Raw genomic sequence first — 16,406 nt, forward strand, 5'->3', positions numbered from 1 at the left:
TATGCCGAACTAGGAACCAGCTACATGTTTGCGGCGTTTGGTGTTGAAACCTTGGGGCCTTGGGGGCCAAGTGCGCGTCGGCTATATAAAGATTTGTCGACGCGCCTAATCGAGGCCTCGGGCGACCAGAGGGCTGGCCACTATTTCGCACAGCGTATAAGTATCGCTATACAACGAGGAAATACGGCCAGCCTTCTGGGCACCTTGCCCATTGACGGCGATTTAGGCCAAATTTTATACCTATAGTTTAATTATGTTTTATTATGATTGTTTTTGTTTATTCTGTTGAAAATAAAAATTTTGCAATAGTTAATTTTTCGGCAACCGTAATATCTCATTTTTAAAAAGCACAAAATGTAAAGAATGAATTACAATGTACCCACAAATTCTGTGAAATATTATAATTTACCATTTCCTATAGCAGATACACGCTGCGTTTTGGATCCGAGCTCAATGCTCGATATGGTGAGACTGTCGCCGTCGCGAGACACGACTATCGTGTCGGGTTCAACTGCGCCAGACACTACACTCTGAAATAAGTAATTACTAATTAATTTACCAAAATGACTTATTACAAAAACATTTTAAACGTATCATATCGGCTTTCCCCAATTTTCCTAAACTTTACCAAAAATATGGTCCTTTGTTCCGGACATCAAAAATAGTCCTTTAAACCGGATATACCTCTAGAATACGGTACTTCGAACTGCATTATTACTTGCAAAGTGTTGTTTTTATTAAGTATAAATACTTCATTCTTTTTGTAAGTATTCTGCCTTTCCGCATAATTATTGTTTGCCAAATGTTTCATTTGCCGATTGTTTCATTTCCCAAATCTCAATTTTCTCTGAATCCAAAAATTGTTCTGTGTATATTTTCTTATGCTTTTATAGGTTTATAGGTTAGGTTAGGTTTGTTTTATGAATGTTACGAAAAAAATATAGTTTCATAGAAAATCGTGTGTGGGGATATGAAAAAGTTTGGCAAATGAAATATTTGGGAACCGTGAGACCGTGTTTTTTTTTCTATTTTGCTATATACTTTGTCAATGAACTGACATAATTACTTATGTCGAAGTTAACGGAAATCGAGAAGAATACGGTGTACGTAAACACTCGTAAGGCATAAACTGACCTCGCCCAAGCCGTAGTTGGCAGTGATGAGCAGGCGTCGCGGGTCCCCGGCGGCGGGGTGCCGCGTGAACATGACGCCGGCGGCGCGCGGGCGCACCAGTGCCTGCACCACCACGCCGCCGCCGCACAGGCACTGCTGCCCGTTTAGCCTAAGAACAATGAGGGCAAATTGACACACGAAATATCGCAACGAGGGCTACTTGGCAGGCAAAATATCGCTAGATGGCATTAATTTCGCGAGGTTTTTTTAACGTCACGGTCTTGCTTGCAATCGGGTTATTAAATTAAATTAAATAACTAAATGAGCCAATAACAAGCAAGACCGTAACGTAAAAAAACCTCACGATACTTACGCCATCTAGCGAAATTTCGCCTGTCAAGTAACCCCCATTTGCTGCCATCTTAGAGCAACACGGGCTTCATATCCTACAGAATTGCTCTAAGGCTGCCATAAACTGTGACCGTATTTTTTTACGCTCTGACGTTTTCGATCGCATTCACCATGTCTTTCTACCTACCCTCATCTTACACCGTGTGACAGAAAGAGAAAGAAGAGGTGAAAACGATTGTGATTTCAAGTGTGTTAGACAGTAATGTGAGCATATTTTTTTGTTATACGCTTTCATTTTATATAGAGATAACATTGAAGTTCCCGCAAGCGCGCGATACACGAAATCTTCGCAGACATAAACTAATTTTTAAACTAAAGTACAAATTAACAAAACAAGAGACTTCGATATGCAAAATCAGCAGCCGACAGTCAGGCCGTGGTTTAACACTTTCACTCTCCCTCGCTTTCGCCACTGTCCACGGGTCGATACCTACGTCCGTGCCCGTGCATTACAGGTAATGCACATAAATGTACAGAACATTTCTGACGCCACGACGTCTACGTGACGTCAGACATGTTTGAGAACAAGTTTGCAGAAATGGCAGAGCTAGTTCGACGGTGCGTTACAATTAATTCACGGACAATTAAAGTATTAATAAATTAGATAACTAATATAACATCGCCAGAAATGGAGAAAGTAAGTTGATGAAGAAGACGACTAGGTACGTCTAATTTATGAGTCATTTAGACAAGTCTTTAGACATAAACGACCATAACTCGATATTACGTAAGAACAACACCTATTAGAATTAAAAAAAACTTTGTTATGGAGTGAGTTCACGTAATAATTAGGAACCTGCGGTAGGAGGCACTAGTGAACGCAAACATAGAGCCCCAGCACTTCTGTACGCCACGTAACACGTCTTCCGCCGCGCAGCCCAGCACTGTCTCGTTCTGCCCTGCAGCGGATAATGCTTCGCTGTCCTCTCCCACCGCTGTAAGAAAATAATAACGATAAAGATCGTGGTATACATACAATCGGCCTCCTATAAGATGTGCTTGATTACCAACTTTAACCTGTTCATTGGTATCTAGACAAAATATTTATTACCCATAGTCGGTGTCTTCAAACACGATTTTTAAGTTAATCCTTAATAACCACTAATTGCTAAAAATTAGTTAATCAATAATTATTACTCTTAGCTCGTTCATTGTGACCCTGCGACTGTAGAAGAGTTTGTAGGAGAAAAGTAATTACTAAAATTGCAAGATCTGCTAATGTAAAATTTTACGACCACTATCAGGCTCATACGTACCTGAAGATCTAACTGCAAAGCGTAGTTCAGGACCTAACCCTTGTTCTAAAGCTTTAGCTTTCAATTCATTGAGCTGCTGTAGGATTTCTTCCTTAACCTCTCCTAATATCTCTGTAGCGCTGAACAATTCTGCTGTCCTGTGACAAAAATATTAAGAATATAAAAAAAATGTTTTTTTTTTTATAGATTAGACACAGACTAAAGCTTCGCAAGTACAGAGTAAGTAGGCTGTTGCTAAACCAGTGAGCCTTTGGCTTTATCTGCACTTTTCATCGTGAAGTCACGGGGACAATCGCTGATAACTTTATTGTAAAAAAAGTGTTTTTTTTACTCAGGTATGTACCTAGTGCAAGTTTCTTTAAAGTGTGCCTCATCGTAATCTTCACCAGCTGCCTCGATTTTTAAAATTGCTTCTTTGAGATTTGGATTCACTTCGAGGTGCCTTTCCAGCGCTTTCGTAGTCAAACAAAAACCAGGAGGTACTTTGTAGCCCTGAAAAAAAAACGTTAAATATTATACACTAATTTCATAATTTAAGAAGTTTACAACTTAGTTATCTTATTTGACACATTCATTTAACATATACAGCCTACTAGAAAATTTGCAGCAGCATCTTCTTGGCAATGCATCGTATATGCTTGCCAAACGTGGCGAGTATTGGCAACCCCCTATGGGGGAGGCGTATGTCAAAAAGTGGACGTGCTACGGTAGATATGATAATGATGATTAATTTAAAAACAAATAAGCGGAGGTGCACTACACTATACGTTCAATAAACTATACGTAAAGTAAAACTTCAAGTGAAAGGGACAACTTCAAAACACGCACCTAGTTGTCTTCAGGGGGGAAAAGGACAGAAATTGTCAGAATGCTCTATATTACTAGGTACAGTACCTTCTCCTTCTGCGTGGAAGCCAGCAGGGCCAGCGAAGCTCCTTTGCCACCAACGAGATCAGCACAGGAGGCTGGGCGTTCCTCGAAAGCAGCGCAGAATGACACCGGGCCTACTTCGTTAGTGGTGTACCAGCGCAGCAACGGCGACGAGGCCAGGCGGTATAAGGGCTCTCTTATAACTGGAACGATCGTTAAATACATATAGAGGTAGGCCCAAGTTCAGATGGTTGAACGGCAACGGCGTCGAACAGGACACCAAGATCTGGGGGGTGAAAAGTAGGAGAAGGAAAGCCACAAAATAGATCGGACTGGAAAGATTTACTTCACCAGGTCCACGGCTGTAATGCTTCAGATGATAATGAAAGTTAAATGGCATTCTGTGCTTTGAGAGCATGAAAAATCCGTAACTTAGTAGTCCCCGCCCGATCTTAGAACGTAGGTACCTACCGTTGGACATATCCCAACCAACTATAACATGTTGTCTGACGGTGATGCCAAATTAGTCAGGTTAGAATGTGCGTGAAAAGTACAGTGAATTTAAGTATATATTTATCTAAATTATCAAGTATGTTTATCCGTTAATATGCCATATACTAACAAGCTTTGCTTATGAAACTACCGTGAGACTCACTCATATTAAATATAATGACCCGGATAACTCACGTCTTAAATCGAGTTTAGCTCGACATGTTTCGGGCTAATCCGTAGCCCTTCGTCTTCGGAGCAACGCGACTCAGCGGCTGCTGCAACACGCGCACTCAAGCGCGCGCGAGCAAGTGACATATATCATTATATTTAATATAAGCTTTGCTTAGTTCGGAACTATAGGTCAATCGGTGTCAATTGTCCCCATGATATTTATTTATTTATTTGACTTCTAATGAATTCAATTTTATTACAAATATAGTCTTACAACGGTACCAGGATTAGGACTCAATTCTAAGACAGAGCCAGACTCACCTGACGGTTCGTAGCCCAGTTCGATCACGCCGGTTCCAGGCTCTCCGTTGATCTCCACCACGAGAGTCCTGTACACGAACTCGTGCTGGTACGGCACCCCGCTGAACAGCTTTACTCCGTCCGAGTTTATTCTTAGCATTATTTTTAGGTCCCTATTTCTCGCTGAAATATTGCATTCGTGCATTAATTCAATATAAGTACAGTATTTAAAAAAAACATTCCTTTGACATTAGTCAAGTAAGTATTAACTTACTTCCAACATTTATCATGTAACTCTTGGGTATCCCTTCCGATATCTCACAAAAGTCTAGCATAACTAGATCGGAAGACGTAATGCTTTCCACTGTAAAGTCTGGGAACCTGACGCATCCGGAATGGCATCTGTAAAGAGGGTTTACGTTAATTTCTGCTAAGGTATCGACCACAAATCCGAATGGAAGAAGAGAAGGGTTGTTTGTTAGTCGATTTTTTTATGGTCCGGGTGAATAATTATTTGGAAAAATAGCCATGCGGCTACCTAACTCGGGCTACTTCTTGTTTCCAATCCTGAGGTTAATTACTAAATTTGTAATATAATAATACCTAACGATGTTCACTTACTGTGTTAGTACGTTTTTGTAAGCGACGGCTTTCAACTGAACAGCAGTGCCATCCCGCGCGGCGACGACAATCCCTACGGATCGTCTGATGCCCTGGTACTCGTGCGGCGACCAACTTCGCTCCTTCACCCCCCGCACTTGCAGGAATTCACTTGCGTCGACTACCCCGTCAGTGAACACTTCAAACCGACCCTGGACCACACCCCATTGCAGCCAGCTGCCGTCTTCCCATTTGTCTCTGAAATATTGGTATTAGAACAAAATACAGTTGTTGTAAAGTATGCCTGGATTACTGTGAAGAGCAAGTTCAGTGGCAACATTAGACAAAATTTGGGCGTCAGCTATATCACCTTTGCGAGGTCCCTATAGCAGCGCACAAGACCTATGGATGGAATAAGCAAGATATTTTGCAAGGCCCTATGATGGCGCACCACACATTAGAATTAGACGAAGAATTTTTTAATGAGGTCACGACTCACGTCGCTTTTCATTTAGGTATGTTTGTTATGTGTGGGGTACTCACAGAATGTTAGGCCAGTCGCCATCGCGCCAGGGCTCGAGTGCCAGCGCTTCCGCCGCGAGCTGGTTGCTCCAGTCCTCTGGGTGCCGCACCTCGCTTGACGCCGACGCCCAACTGCCACAGGAATGTCAGGATTACTTTGTAATTTGCTAAAGGGGCTCCTAGACGGGCCATATTTTCACTGCAATATGTGGCCGGCAACTATTGGTGTCCCTGTCTAACATGTGAGTAAGAGAGGGACACCAATAGTTGCCGGCCACAAATTGCAGTGAACATGGCCCGTCTACGAGCCGCTTAATACTAGCACTACCACTATCAGTAGTGTGAAGTGTACTGTACATATTTGCTGGGCAACCCGGAGAGAAGCGTGAACTACCTTAGAGGTGGGTACGTATGTCTTGGCGTTGGCGATTGCCCTGCTTCTAGTGGTGTGGCGTCGTAACGTAACACAATTCCATCCGGGATACCTTCAGTTTTACGTGACGGCAGTGATATGACAATTATGGCAAAGGGTTTGTACAATGAACTGTGATGTTCCATCCGAAGACTTTCCTAACTCACGCATACCTTCTCACTCTTCGGATTGCCTAACGATAATGTTCACTCTATATACACCAATACTGTTTAGGTGCCACTCCCTTTGGATGTGTGTGATTATGCGCTGAAAGTTCGCTAAAGACTAACATTTTCGAATATCGTCATGAGCATCCTCACATATCTTTGATGGTGCGTTTCTAAAACAAGGAACCAGGCAAACGAACCAACGAAGTTTAGGTTTTTCACGGATGTGTTTTATTATTTGTAAATAGTACATTGTTATTTATCATTCATTGTCCTCATTAAAATCGCGATTCTTGGTCGTTATAATAATAGACACCTAGTCGTTGAGTAGACAGATACGCTATAATCTCTAGCTGTTATCTCTGCACCTGTGGTTATTATTCAACTAAAAGCCACATTACTCTTATCGACGCATGAAATGGAATGGAAATGGATGAAGTCGCTTAGAAATAGCTAGCTTACAATAAGAATTTACAATTGATTGCTTACAATAAGGAGATGGTAAGTGCCTGTATAAATACAGGGCTGAATTAACTATAAAGTACAAATCAACGCACGTAAAAAGAGCTCCTGGCAGTGAGTACGGACCAAATTGGCGGCGGAGCAGTAACTAACTCATCTTGACAGGGTGGCTCCGATGGACCAAGCTACCCATTGGGATAGGTGCGTCAGAGAGGACATCATTATCATTATCATCTGATATACCTAAGTATATTAGTCGGTGCAATGAGCTACATATTAATGTAGTACGGAAAAATATTTACTAACACTTACCGGGGTCGCATCTCGCAATACGTTCAATTTAATTTACGTAAGTATATCTTTGATTAGTGCCCTTAGTGTAAGTTTTCGGTTACAAAATACGTCTCGATCGCTTTTCGTGTTTCCATACAAATTGAGATTTTAACGTGAACGCGATCGAGACGTATTTTGTAACCGAAAACTTACACTAAGGGCATAGTTCAATGAGTAGAGAATGTCGCAACTTGTCCCACTTCGGAATTTAAGTGTTACTTACACGTAAGATACCATTATAGGAATAGTGGTTGTTATGATTTTTGGAAAATTTCAGTTATTCTATTTACTAGGACGAAACAAACACTCGCCGCACAAGTTTCAGAAAAATAAATGACAGCATTTCATCCGTAAACAAAAAAAATACGCTCTCAACAAATATTTATTACCTCAGTCTGTTTTCTTTTTTAACCGACTTCAAAAAAGGAGGAGGTTATCAATTCGGTTGTATTGTTAAAAAAAATTGCGTTCGTCTAAAAATGCTTTCAATTAGGTCCCATAAGCACCAAATCAGGATCTGATGATTGGATCCTAAGGAAATCGAAGGAACTCTTCAACTGTTGTAGGGACGCCTATGGTAAATTTTAATATATATTGTAAGTTAAGTAACTCGTTAGAAAGATCATCGAATTTGTTTTGTGTAAGTGGAAAACAGAACTGATGAAAAAGACCACAGTTGACCATCGGAGTTACTACTCAGTAACAATTATTTCACGGGTTGAATTTCAATTACTTTAACACAATTGCTAAGCAATTTATGCTCCTCGTAATGCATATGGTGAAATAGAATGGATGGTGAAGCACCGGGACTCCTCAATAATGATCGTCTTTGCATCGGAAAAAGCAGTCTTTCGTAAAAGGTGACGAGCAGTTGATATTAAACTATTGGATCTTAGGTTATTTACACTAAAAAGCGTGATAAAAAAAAATTATAACAAAAATTGAACCGACTACAAAAAACCATGAAAATAATTTTCTACCAGTCTGAAGTCGGTCGGTGCGGTACGAGCCAGCAGGAGTGATTGCAGCCCAATATAAAGTGCGTAGGTGAGGTAGATGACTATAGGTCCACTCCTGCTGGCTCGTGCTGAGCCACCGACCGACTTCAGACTGGTAGAAAATTATTTTCATGGTTTTTTGTAGTCGGTTCAATTTTTTGTTATAATTTTTTTGTACTTACATGCCATTGAACTTAGCATGATGCGTGGTGTCCTCTCCGACTTTGGAGACGAGACCGTTGAAGATGATTCTCAACCGTTTTCGCGGTTCCAGGACTTGGATCTTGAGGCCGCCCGCGGTCCACGTGCCATCAGCACTGTCCCAAGCGCCAATAGCTGTGTCTGGGTGCTCTATGAAAGAAGGCTATCAATTATTTTACTTAATTTGACTTCTCGAACTACACTATACGTACATGGTGTGAGGAGGAGAGGTATTGTGTCCCTCTGCTACCTATAACAGGAAATATCGGACGAGACAAGATTAACTAAAGGTGCTTTTCCACTGGCGAGGCGAGACGAGGCGGGGCGAGACGATAATTGTATTGTATTGTAAAACTCTTGTATTGTATTGTTCTTTTATTGTACATAAAAACATACAAAGGCGAACTAATTAATTGCGAATTAATTGAAGTTTGAAAGTTAAGGTATGGAAAATTTACAGTCATCTCCTAGCGCATCTTTCGTAATAACGAATCGTGTTGCTGGATCCCATAGAGTATTAATAATATTATTAACTCAGCAACGAAAACACGAATCCGCGTGTCATCGCGCCGGTCTGTTCGGTAGCGGAATTTTTGGTGCAATTGGGTCTGTGCAATTGCAATTCTCGTCCCACCTTGTGTCGCCACGCCTCGCTGGTGGAAAAGCACCTCAACCCATTACAATAGTAGATTGTTCAACAAGGGACTAAAACAAGCCATAGCCGATATATAGCAGCATAGTATTTTTTTTTTTTAATAGGAAAGTATTTTTTTTAACTGACCAGATGGTCCCAAAGGAAGACCAGCTCCGTTCGCAAGACCGGCAGATTGCTAATTTGGGACCATTTCGTGACATGCATACTTAACTAAAAAAAGAAAAACATTTTTTTTTATTATTATTTTATTATTGTTGTTGGTTTTAGAAAAATATGGCGCTGTCCATTGGAGGACAATTTTGCCAGTGTCTAGTAGGTTTTGCCGTTGAACGGTAAAAATTCTAGAAAACGAAAATATGAGACGTAATGGTGGATGAACGAAGACAGCGCGAATTCTATTTTTATTATTATTCTTATCCATGTCATGTCACGAATAAATGTTTTCTTTCTTTCTTTCTTTTTCCATAGCAAAACGAGATGTTGCTGCTACCACCATCTTACTCGCTAATCCTGCCCTGAAGCAACAGTGCTTGCACCGGCGTGGAGAGTAAGACAGCCGGTGAAATTACTGGCACTTGAGGTATCCCATCCTAGGCCTCTATGTTGGTAACGCATCTGCAATACCCCTGGTGTTGCAGATGTTTATGGGCGGTGGTGATCTCTTACCATCAGGAGACCCACTTGCTCGTTTTCCATCCAGTCGATTAAAAAAAACTACTTTTCACTTTGAATGCGAGAAAAAAAACAACGGTCTATTCAAAATTGCAATATTACTTTTTAAAAGCGTACGCTCGGCTAATTGCTCGACAGGACCTATTCAAAATACAAATAGCAAAAAAAAATTGCACGTTTTTCTTTTCTTTTATTGTTTATGAAGTGACGCTCTATATGCTTGCATTAGTATTTAGCCAACGTTTCCAAATTGAAAACTATTTATAAAACTAATTGGACTATGCATAATAATATGAATTAATCCTTAATAGAATTGAATGGATTCATATTCGTAATCATTAATTGTTTCACGAAATTAAATCGTATTTTCTTTATATTTTTGCAGTTGTCATTTTGAGGTTATTTCCACGCCCTAAAAAACCTCCGTACACAAACACCGTGATTGGCTGTTTAAGGGTTTCCAACGTAATTTTTTTTAATACTTTAGTCCCTAGAGATTAATGAGAAGCTTTAGTCCCTATATGCAGAGACTAAAGTAGCATTTTAAGAGCATGAGAAGTGAAAATTAGTTTTAATAATTAAGCATAGTAAGTTGGAGTACGGGGTGACGCGTACCACAGTATAAGAAGACCAATTTCTCGTACAAAAGGTCATGACATTAGACTAGACCCATTCGGGTAAAAAAATGCTCGCAAAGTTCAAAGCCTTCATTGGCTCGATGACGCGCGATCAGCTCAGGTCGGCGAGCGTTTTCACTATTTAAGGTTTCCTGGCAGCACAGAGAATACTAGTTTACTATCGCCGTGCTCCAGGCCCTCATGTTCATGTATGCGTTTTACTAAACCTCCAACGGAACTGTTGAGATGCTTCGGTTGTAATATCGACAAGATAATACATAAACATCATCATCATGACAGCCGAAAGACGTCCACTGCTGCCTATGCCTCCCCCAGCTCTCTATGGCTCTCCACTCAGACCGCGGTCTTGTGCTTTCGCGATCTTAACCAGGTCGTCGCTCCATCTTGTTGGAGGCCTACCGACAGCTCGTCTCCCGATCCGTGGACGCCATTCAAGAACCTTCTCACATTAAAAATTAAAAAATATTTTTAGGCACATATTTATGTATTCTTGACAGTATTAGCTTCTGGTGCTGTGTCAGGTTACCCCACTTCTTTACAGCCAGCTGGTAAGTAGGTAAAAGAACTTACCTACTCGTGGGTAGGTACGGTACAGTTATCAACACTCTTTACTAAAAAGTCGTGGTTGGGTCTCCATAATGTTTCTGAATGATCAGATCTACTACTAATACTCTTGTATTGACGACTGTACCTAACTACATGTAACCTAGATAAGGGGCAAGTCAATGAGTGAATGCGACCAACGGCACGTAGCACGTACTTGGGTAGGTACCCAATTGCGCATTGAATACGATATCCTTACAGTGTGTTTATGTATACATAATTAATTATATTGTGTTCAGAATTAGGTAATTCTGGGTTCCTCTTACTCAGAATCACGAGCACTATTGATTTTGGTGAAGAAAAAAAATTACCCATAAAAAATTTGTGTCCATTTTGTAACGACCCATATAAACTGTATGAAAAAGTCTCAAAAGTGACAAAAAAATTAGAGACCTTTTTTTCTTCGTCATAATCAATAGTGCTCATGATTCTGAGTAAGAAGAACCGAGAATTAGGTCAGTACCTAATTAATTCAGAAAAAAATTAAAGCGTCATTTAAAGTGAAAATACCCAAATACGTCCCTTGGAGATTTAAATTAATATTTACTTATTGGGATAATCTTAAAAATATATATTTTCTCATTCGGAATGGCAACCGCATACTCGATCGATACATTTAAACAGGGTATCCCGCGCCTATACCACAACACAAGGTGGGAAAGTATCTTAAATATTGGAGATAAACAATTTTACTAAAAGAAGACTTCATTTTTTTTTTAACAATTTAAACTTCATTTCTAGACATCTACAATTTTATTTATTTATTTTATTTTATTATTTTAAGAACACATACAGTCGTATATTAATGAGTATACAGGTAAACCAAAAACAATATAAAGACCTAGAGGTTCATAAATATTCCTAGGTAGGTACTTAAAGTTATTTAAAACTAATGTGAGTACTAAAATAAATTAAAAATCAACAAAACTAGGTTCATTGAAAGATAAATGTTGACAGAAACACTATACAAAATGTTGCCTGACTAATTTTTTGAGAGTAACAAGCGAACTCGCAAATGGGTCAATATCATACAATTGTTCATTAATTAACCGAGGAACTCTTCTGAAAAAAGTGTGTTTTGTGTAGTTAGTACGAGCAAAACTGACATGGAACAATCTTCGAGGACGCAAGGAGGGACATGGAATACTAAAACTTATACTATTAAGAGATCTGGGCATCTAATTTCATTTTTTAAGATTTTGAAAAAGAACATCGAATCTAAATAAAGACGCCTATTTTGAGTGAAAGGAAATTAAAATATTTTGAAGATTGTAATGAATTATCAAAATGTTTACCAGTCTTGTAGCAGAGTGACTTTAGGAAAATACTTTGAATACGCTCTAACCGATCAATATGAATTTGGTACTGAGGAGTCCAAACCACGGAAGCAAATTCTAAAATACTTCTAACAAATGAGCAAAATAAAATCTTAAGGGTCTGTGGACGCTTGAACGGTTTACCCATTCTAAGTATCATTCCTAGATTTTTGTAAGCTCGTTTACAAATATTGTTTATATGAGTTATAAAATTCAATTGGGAGTCCATGGTGACACCCAAATCTCTGATGGAGGACACACGGGTTAAACATTTATCATTTAAGACATAATCAAATATAATTGGATCGATTTTACGGGTAAAGCTAATAACAAAACATTTATCGGTATTCAAGTACAGGTGATTATTAGAACAATAGTTAAGGAAATTATCAAGATCCTGCTGCAAATAGTGGCAATCAGCAAGAGTGGCGACAGCTTTATTAATTAAATTTTATAAAAGTTTTTATAAATTTTCGTCTCTACTTTAATAATTCCGAACAAGATAACGGTAGAAATGTCATAATTTTAAGCTGTTAAAATACTAGTTTTCTAGTCATTTTCATTCAACAAGAGTCGTTATCAAATGGGTAATTTCGGTCCCCTGAAATCCATTAAGTAATTGCGCAAAAAAATAACGTGCACTAAGGTTTTCTACTCTACCTACTCATGTACAGATAAACTGGATCAAATAAGTACGATACGAGGAAAAATACATACACGCGTGTGATAGAGTCTGGGTGTTATTTAACGTATAGTAGTAGGCGCCTAGCAGTCGTCGAGGCTATTGAGGGCGCGCCACAAATTAGTTCATCAACAATAAGTATGTATAAAATCAAAGCCAACGTACGTAGTAATTTATAGGAGCTCCCATCTCGCAGCTTCACGTATAAAGTTAGTTCCGCCAATGGTTTTCTCCCGAACAACTTGCGTACTCCTACGAGGATGGTGGCGCCCTCAGGAGATGAAGCCTTTATGCTGATGCCGTCCACGCCTTCGGTCGCGTTGTGTGCTCGGGGCGACTCGTCGAATTGATATTTTGATTTCCTCTGCGACTTCCATCGTCTCACTGCCCATCGTGCACCGAGGAGTTTTAAAGGGTAATTCCATCCTGTACACCAAAGAAAAAAAAACAATAACTTTCTACCGTTAATCTAAAAAAAAAAACATTTTTCAATTTAGGGATTCTTTTGCAAATCATTAGGCTTTAAAGTGTTAATTTTTGTTAAGAGGCAAGTGCCCCCTTCCTCCATAAGCTAAACTGTGGACTTAAAAAATATTTTTAAAAAATCATAGTGGTTGTATGTATAAGTATATTAAGTATTTACTTATTGAATTTAACAGGAAAACTATCACAGTCTAGTAGGCGTTACAAGCTAATGAGTACCTAATCAGTCGATCAAAATATTAAATATTTGCCGCAAATTAGTAGGTTTTTTAGCTCTACATTTGCAAATTAGTTTATGTCACTAAAAATGTTTAATAAAGAGCATATAGCCCATTAGTCTAGTCCCATTACTGACTGATGAAACATTTCAAAACGTATCTCGATGTACTAGTATTTATCGATGCAGGAGTTTACTGATAACGTCTTACATGACTACAAACAGATAAACAAATTATTAGTTTTTGCTGCCCATTAATCAAAAAGATAACAAACAATGAAGAATTGAATCGAGCACCTACCTGTTCTAGCTAATTATTCATGATTAAATTGTAAAGTGCAAATCAAAATTAGATGCCATGTTACATTTTATAGTCAAATTAAAAATTAAACAACATTAACATGTATCTATAATACGAGCAAAACATTAAAACATGTAGTTCGTCCTCGTCAATCTGAACAACATTAGTTCAGCTACTTTTAAAAATAATGGAGTCTTTGACTTTTCCTTTTTTTCATACAAATTAAATACTGCTATCAATGTACTTACGCCATCCTAGAACCCAAACCCAACTGACGTCGCCTGTCACGCTAGAAACATCAAGCATTTTTCTATAAATTGCTTCTTCGAATAAACTTAAAAGTGTAATAAAAATTAAAAAACTAATTATTTTTAAAAGTCGCTAAACTATATCGTTGTTCAGATTGACGAGGACGATCTATGTTTTAATTTTTTGCTCGTATTACAAGCCACACCCGGTATATCTAAGCAATGCCAAAAGTAAGTGACCCTACGTACGTACAACCCCCTGTCAAAGTCCATCAGACTCAAAATCGACCCTTCGAACAGTAGGTAAAAACGAGATAGTAGGTATTCGATATTTGTAAGAATCTCCTGATTGTAACAAATTAATATACGTAATTAATCAGCAAATACAAATTAAATTATGTAGGTACTCACCAGGCGATCTATAAAAGCCCCTCCTCGGCGGAGATTTCCTCAAAATTATCAAATACGCCACCAAGGCCGCGGTAGTCAAACCAGCCGGCAAAAGGAGGTCAAAGAAAAACATACTTAATGACCACTCACAATTATCTGGCGCTTGAATTTATGTGATCAATTCATAAAAAGTTATCGCGAGATAAGCCGGCGACGCGGGCGCATGTGGAAACTATATAATAGTTCGTGAATGACTGCGCGAACCGCCGCTACGATCTGATTTAAATGTTGAAGTGTTGTGAGTGATAAACGAAACAACTTTTATATTATACCTAGATGGGTATCTATCTGTGCGTTGTGAATGCATTAGCGCTGTGTGTGGGTAGATGCACAATACAAACAAAGCTGTCGTGACATAATTTTTAATCTGTTACAAACTACGATGGATACTTCATATTCGATGGATACTTTCATTATTAGTTATTGAGTACTTAGGTACATTCCTTTTAATGGATTATATTGACATTTTAATTATTTTATTGTTAAATTTTAATGAATGATTGCTCGATTTTAATGAACATTTGCACTTTAACCTGTCATCTCCCAGGATAACAGGATCAAAGGAATTTGGGCACAAACTTGTGCCTCTGGGAGAGGACAGGTTAAAGTATATAATATTTCGCAAACAGATCACCGGATCGAAAAACCGTCCTGACAACCCCCCAATGGTTTTAAAAGACCTCCAACGACACCCCACACTATAGGGCTGTCGAGAAAAAAAACCATTTCACCCCCACTTCACGTCAATGGGAGGTTACCTAAAGATTTTTTTTTATTTTACAACTGTCGGCGTAACTGAAAGAAAGAAACAAAGAAAGATTTATTTTGGCTCCATAAGTACCACCTAAAACTAAGACTAAAACTAGCACTAAAACTATGTTACTTGTTGACACGGCAGGATACCAAAAAGTGTCTCCACTCAGCATGTGTTGCCGCACATTATGTATGTGCGGGATGCTGGTTGGTACGCTGGTTTTCTGTGGAGCCCAAACTGATTATTATTTATTACTGCCTGATATTATTGAAATTATGGCAAATTAAATTACGCTCTTAAGTCGATGTATATTCATGCCAAATTACAGCTTTCTAGCATTGATAGTCTCTAAGCTTAGCCGCGTACGGACAGACAGACAGACAGATGGACAGACATAGCATGGCGACACTATTTAAGATAGTATATATAAAAATAGTTATCTACCAATTTATTATACTCGTACCTACAAGGGTGGAAGTTACTATATACATGGTGTGAGTTCTTATATTGACACCCAAGGAAGTAATAGACTAGAATTATATTATGTACTCTGTGCTAGAATTAATAGAATAAATAGTATGCGCTACAGGTAAGTACAGTCAACTACAAAGACACGGCCAAATTTCATTCATCATGAACCCATTGATCATGTGTTTGAAGTTTTGTGTGATGATACTGATGATGGATGTACGGTCTTCATCTGTGCATTAATATTATTTACTGCTTACTCGTACCTACTTTGTTTCTATTGTACGTATATTTACGAGTAGTTTAGATATTTTACTATGGTTTAGACTCTAAAATTCACAGTGCTTTAGTTTTACTCTTACCTATACGTAGTAATTTCATTGAATAAATAATAAATAAATAAATCATCATTTATCCCAGCCTACATACGTCCCACTGCTAGGCACAGGCCTCCTCTCAGAATGAAAGTGCTTGGGCCGTAGTTCCCGCGCGGGCCCATTGCGGATTGGGAACTTCACACCCACTATTGAATTGCTTTGCAGATTTGTGCGGGTTTCCTTATGATGTTTTTCCTTCACCGTAAAGCTCGTCAAATGTAATTTCGCACATGA

At 38.8% G+C, this 16,406-nt stretch overlaps 1 protein-coding gene across 2 annotated transcripts in view; it reads right to left on the reverse strand.

The window, feature by feature from the left end:
• Positions 1-14,815, reverse strand: part of LOC141438168 (rifampicin phosphotransferase-like) — a 23,523-nt gene extending 8,708 nt beyond the window's left edge. For both annotated transcript variants that reach the window (XM_074101899.1, XM_074101898.1), the window contains exons 1-13: positions 14,535-14,815; positions 13,040-13,300; positions 8,290-8,458; positions 5,757-5,867; positions 5,235-5,471; positions 4,888-5,015; positions 4,635-4,796; positions 3,675-3,853; positions 3,124-3,272; positions 2,781-2,917; positions 2,321-2,459; positions 1,135-1,282; positions 410-530 (exon numbers count right to left, since the gene is read on the reverse strand). In XM_074101899.1, the coding sequence (XP_073958000.1) occupies positions 410-530; positions 1,135-1,282; positions 2,321-2,459; positions 2,781-2,917; positions 3,124-3,272; positions 3,675-3,853; positions 4,635-4,796; positions 4,888-5,015; positions 5,235-5,471; positions 5,757-5,867; positions 8,290-8,458; positions 13,040-13,300; positions 14,535-14,646 (2,053 nt within the window). In that variant the 5' untranslated portion in view covers positions 14,647-14,815. The remainder of the gene's footprint in view (positions 1-409; positions 531-1,134; positions 1,283-2,320; positions 2,460-2,780; positions 2,918-3,123; positions 3,273-3,674; positions 3,854-4,634; positions 4,797-4,887; positions 5,016-5,234; positions 5,472-5,756; positions 5,868-8,289; positions 8,459-13,039; positions 13,301-14,534) is intronic.
• Positions 14,816-16,406: the final 1,591 nt, after the last annotated feature.

Source organism: Choristoneura fumiferana, chromosome 18 (genome assembly GCF_025370935.1).
Source record: "Choristoneura fumiferana chromosome 18, NRCan_CFum_1, whole genome shotgun sequence".
In the NCBI taxonomy this organism is placed as follows: Eukaryota; Metazoa; Arthropoda; class Insecta; order Lepidoptera; family Tortricidae; genus Choristoneura; species Choristoneura fumiferana.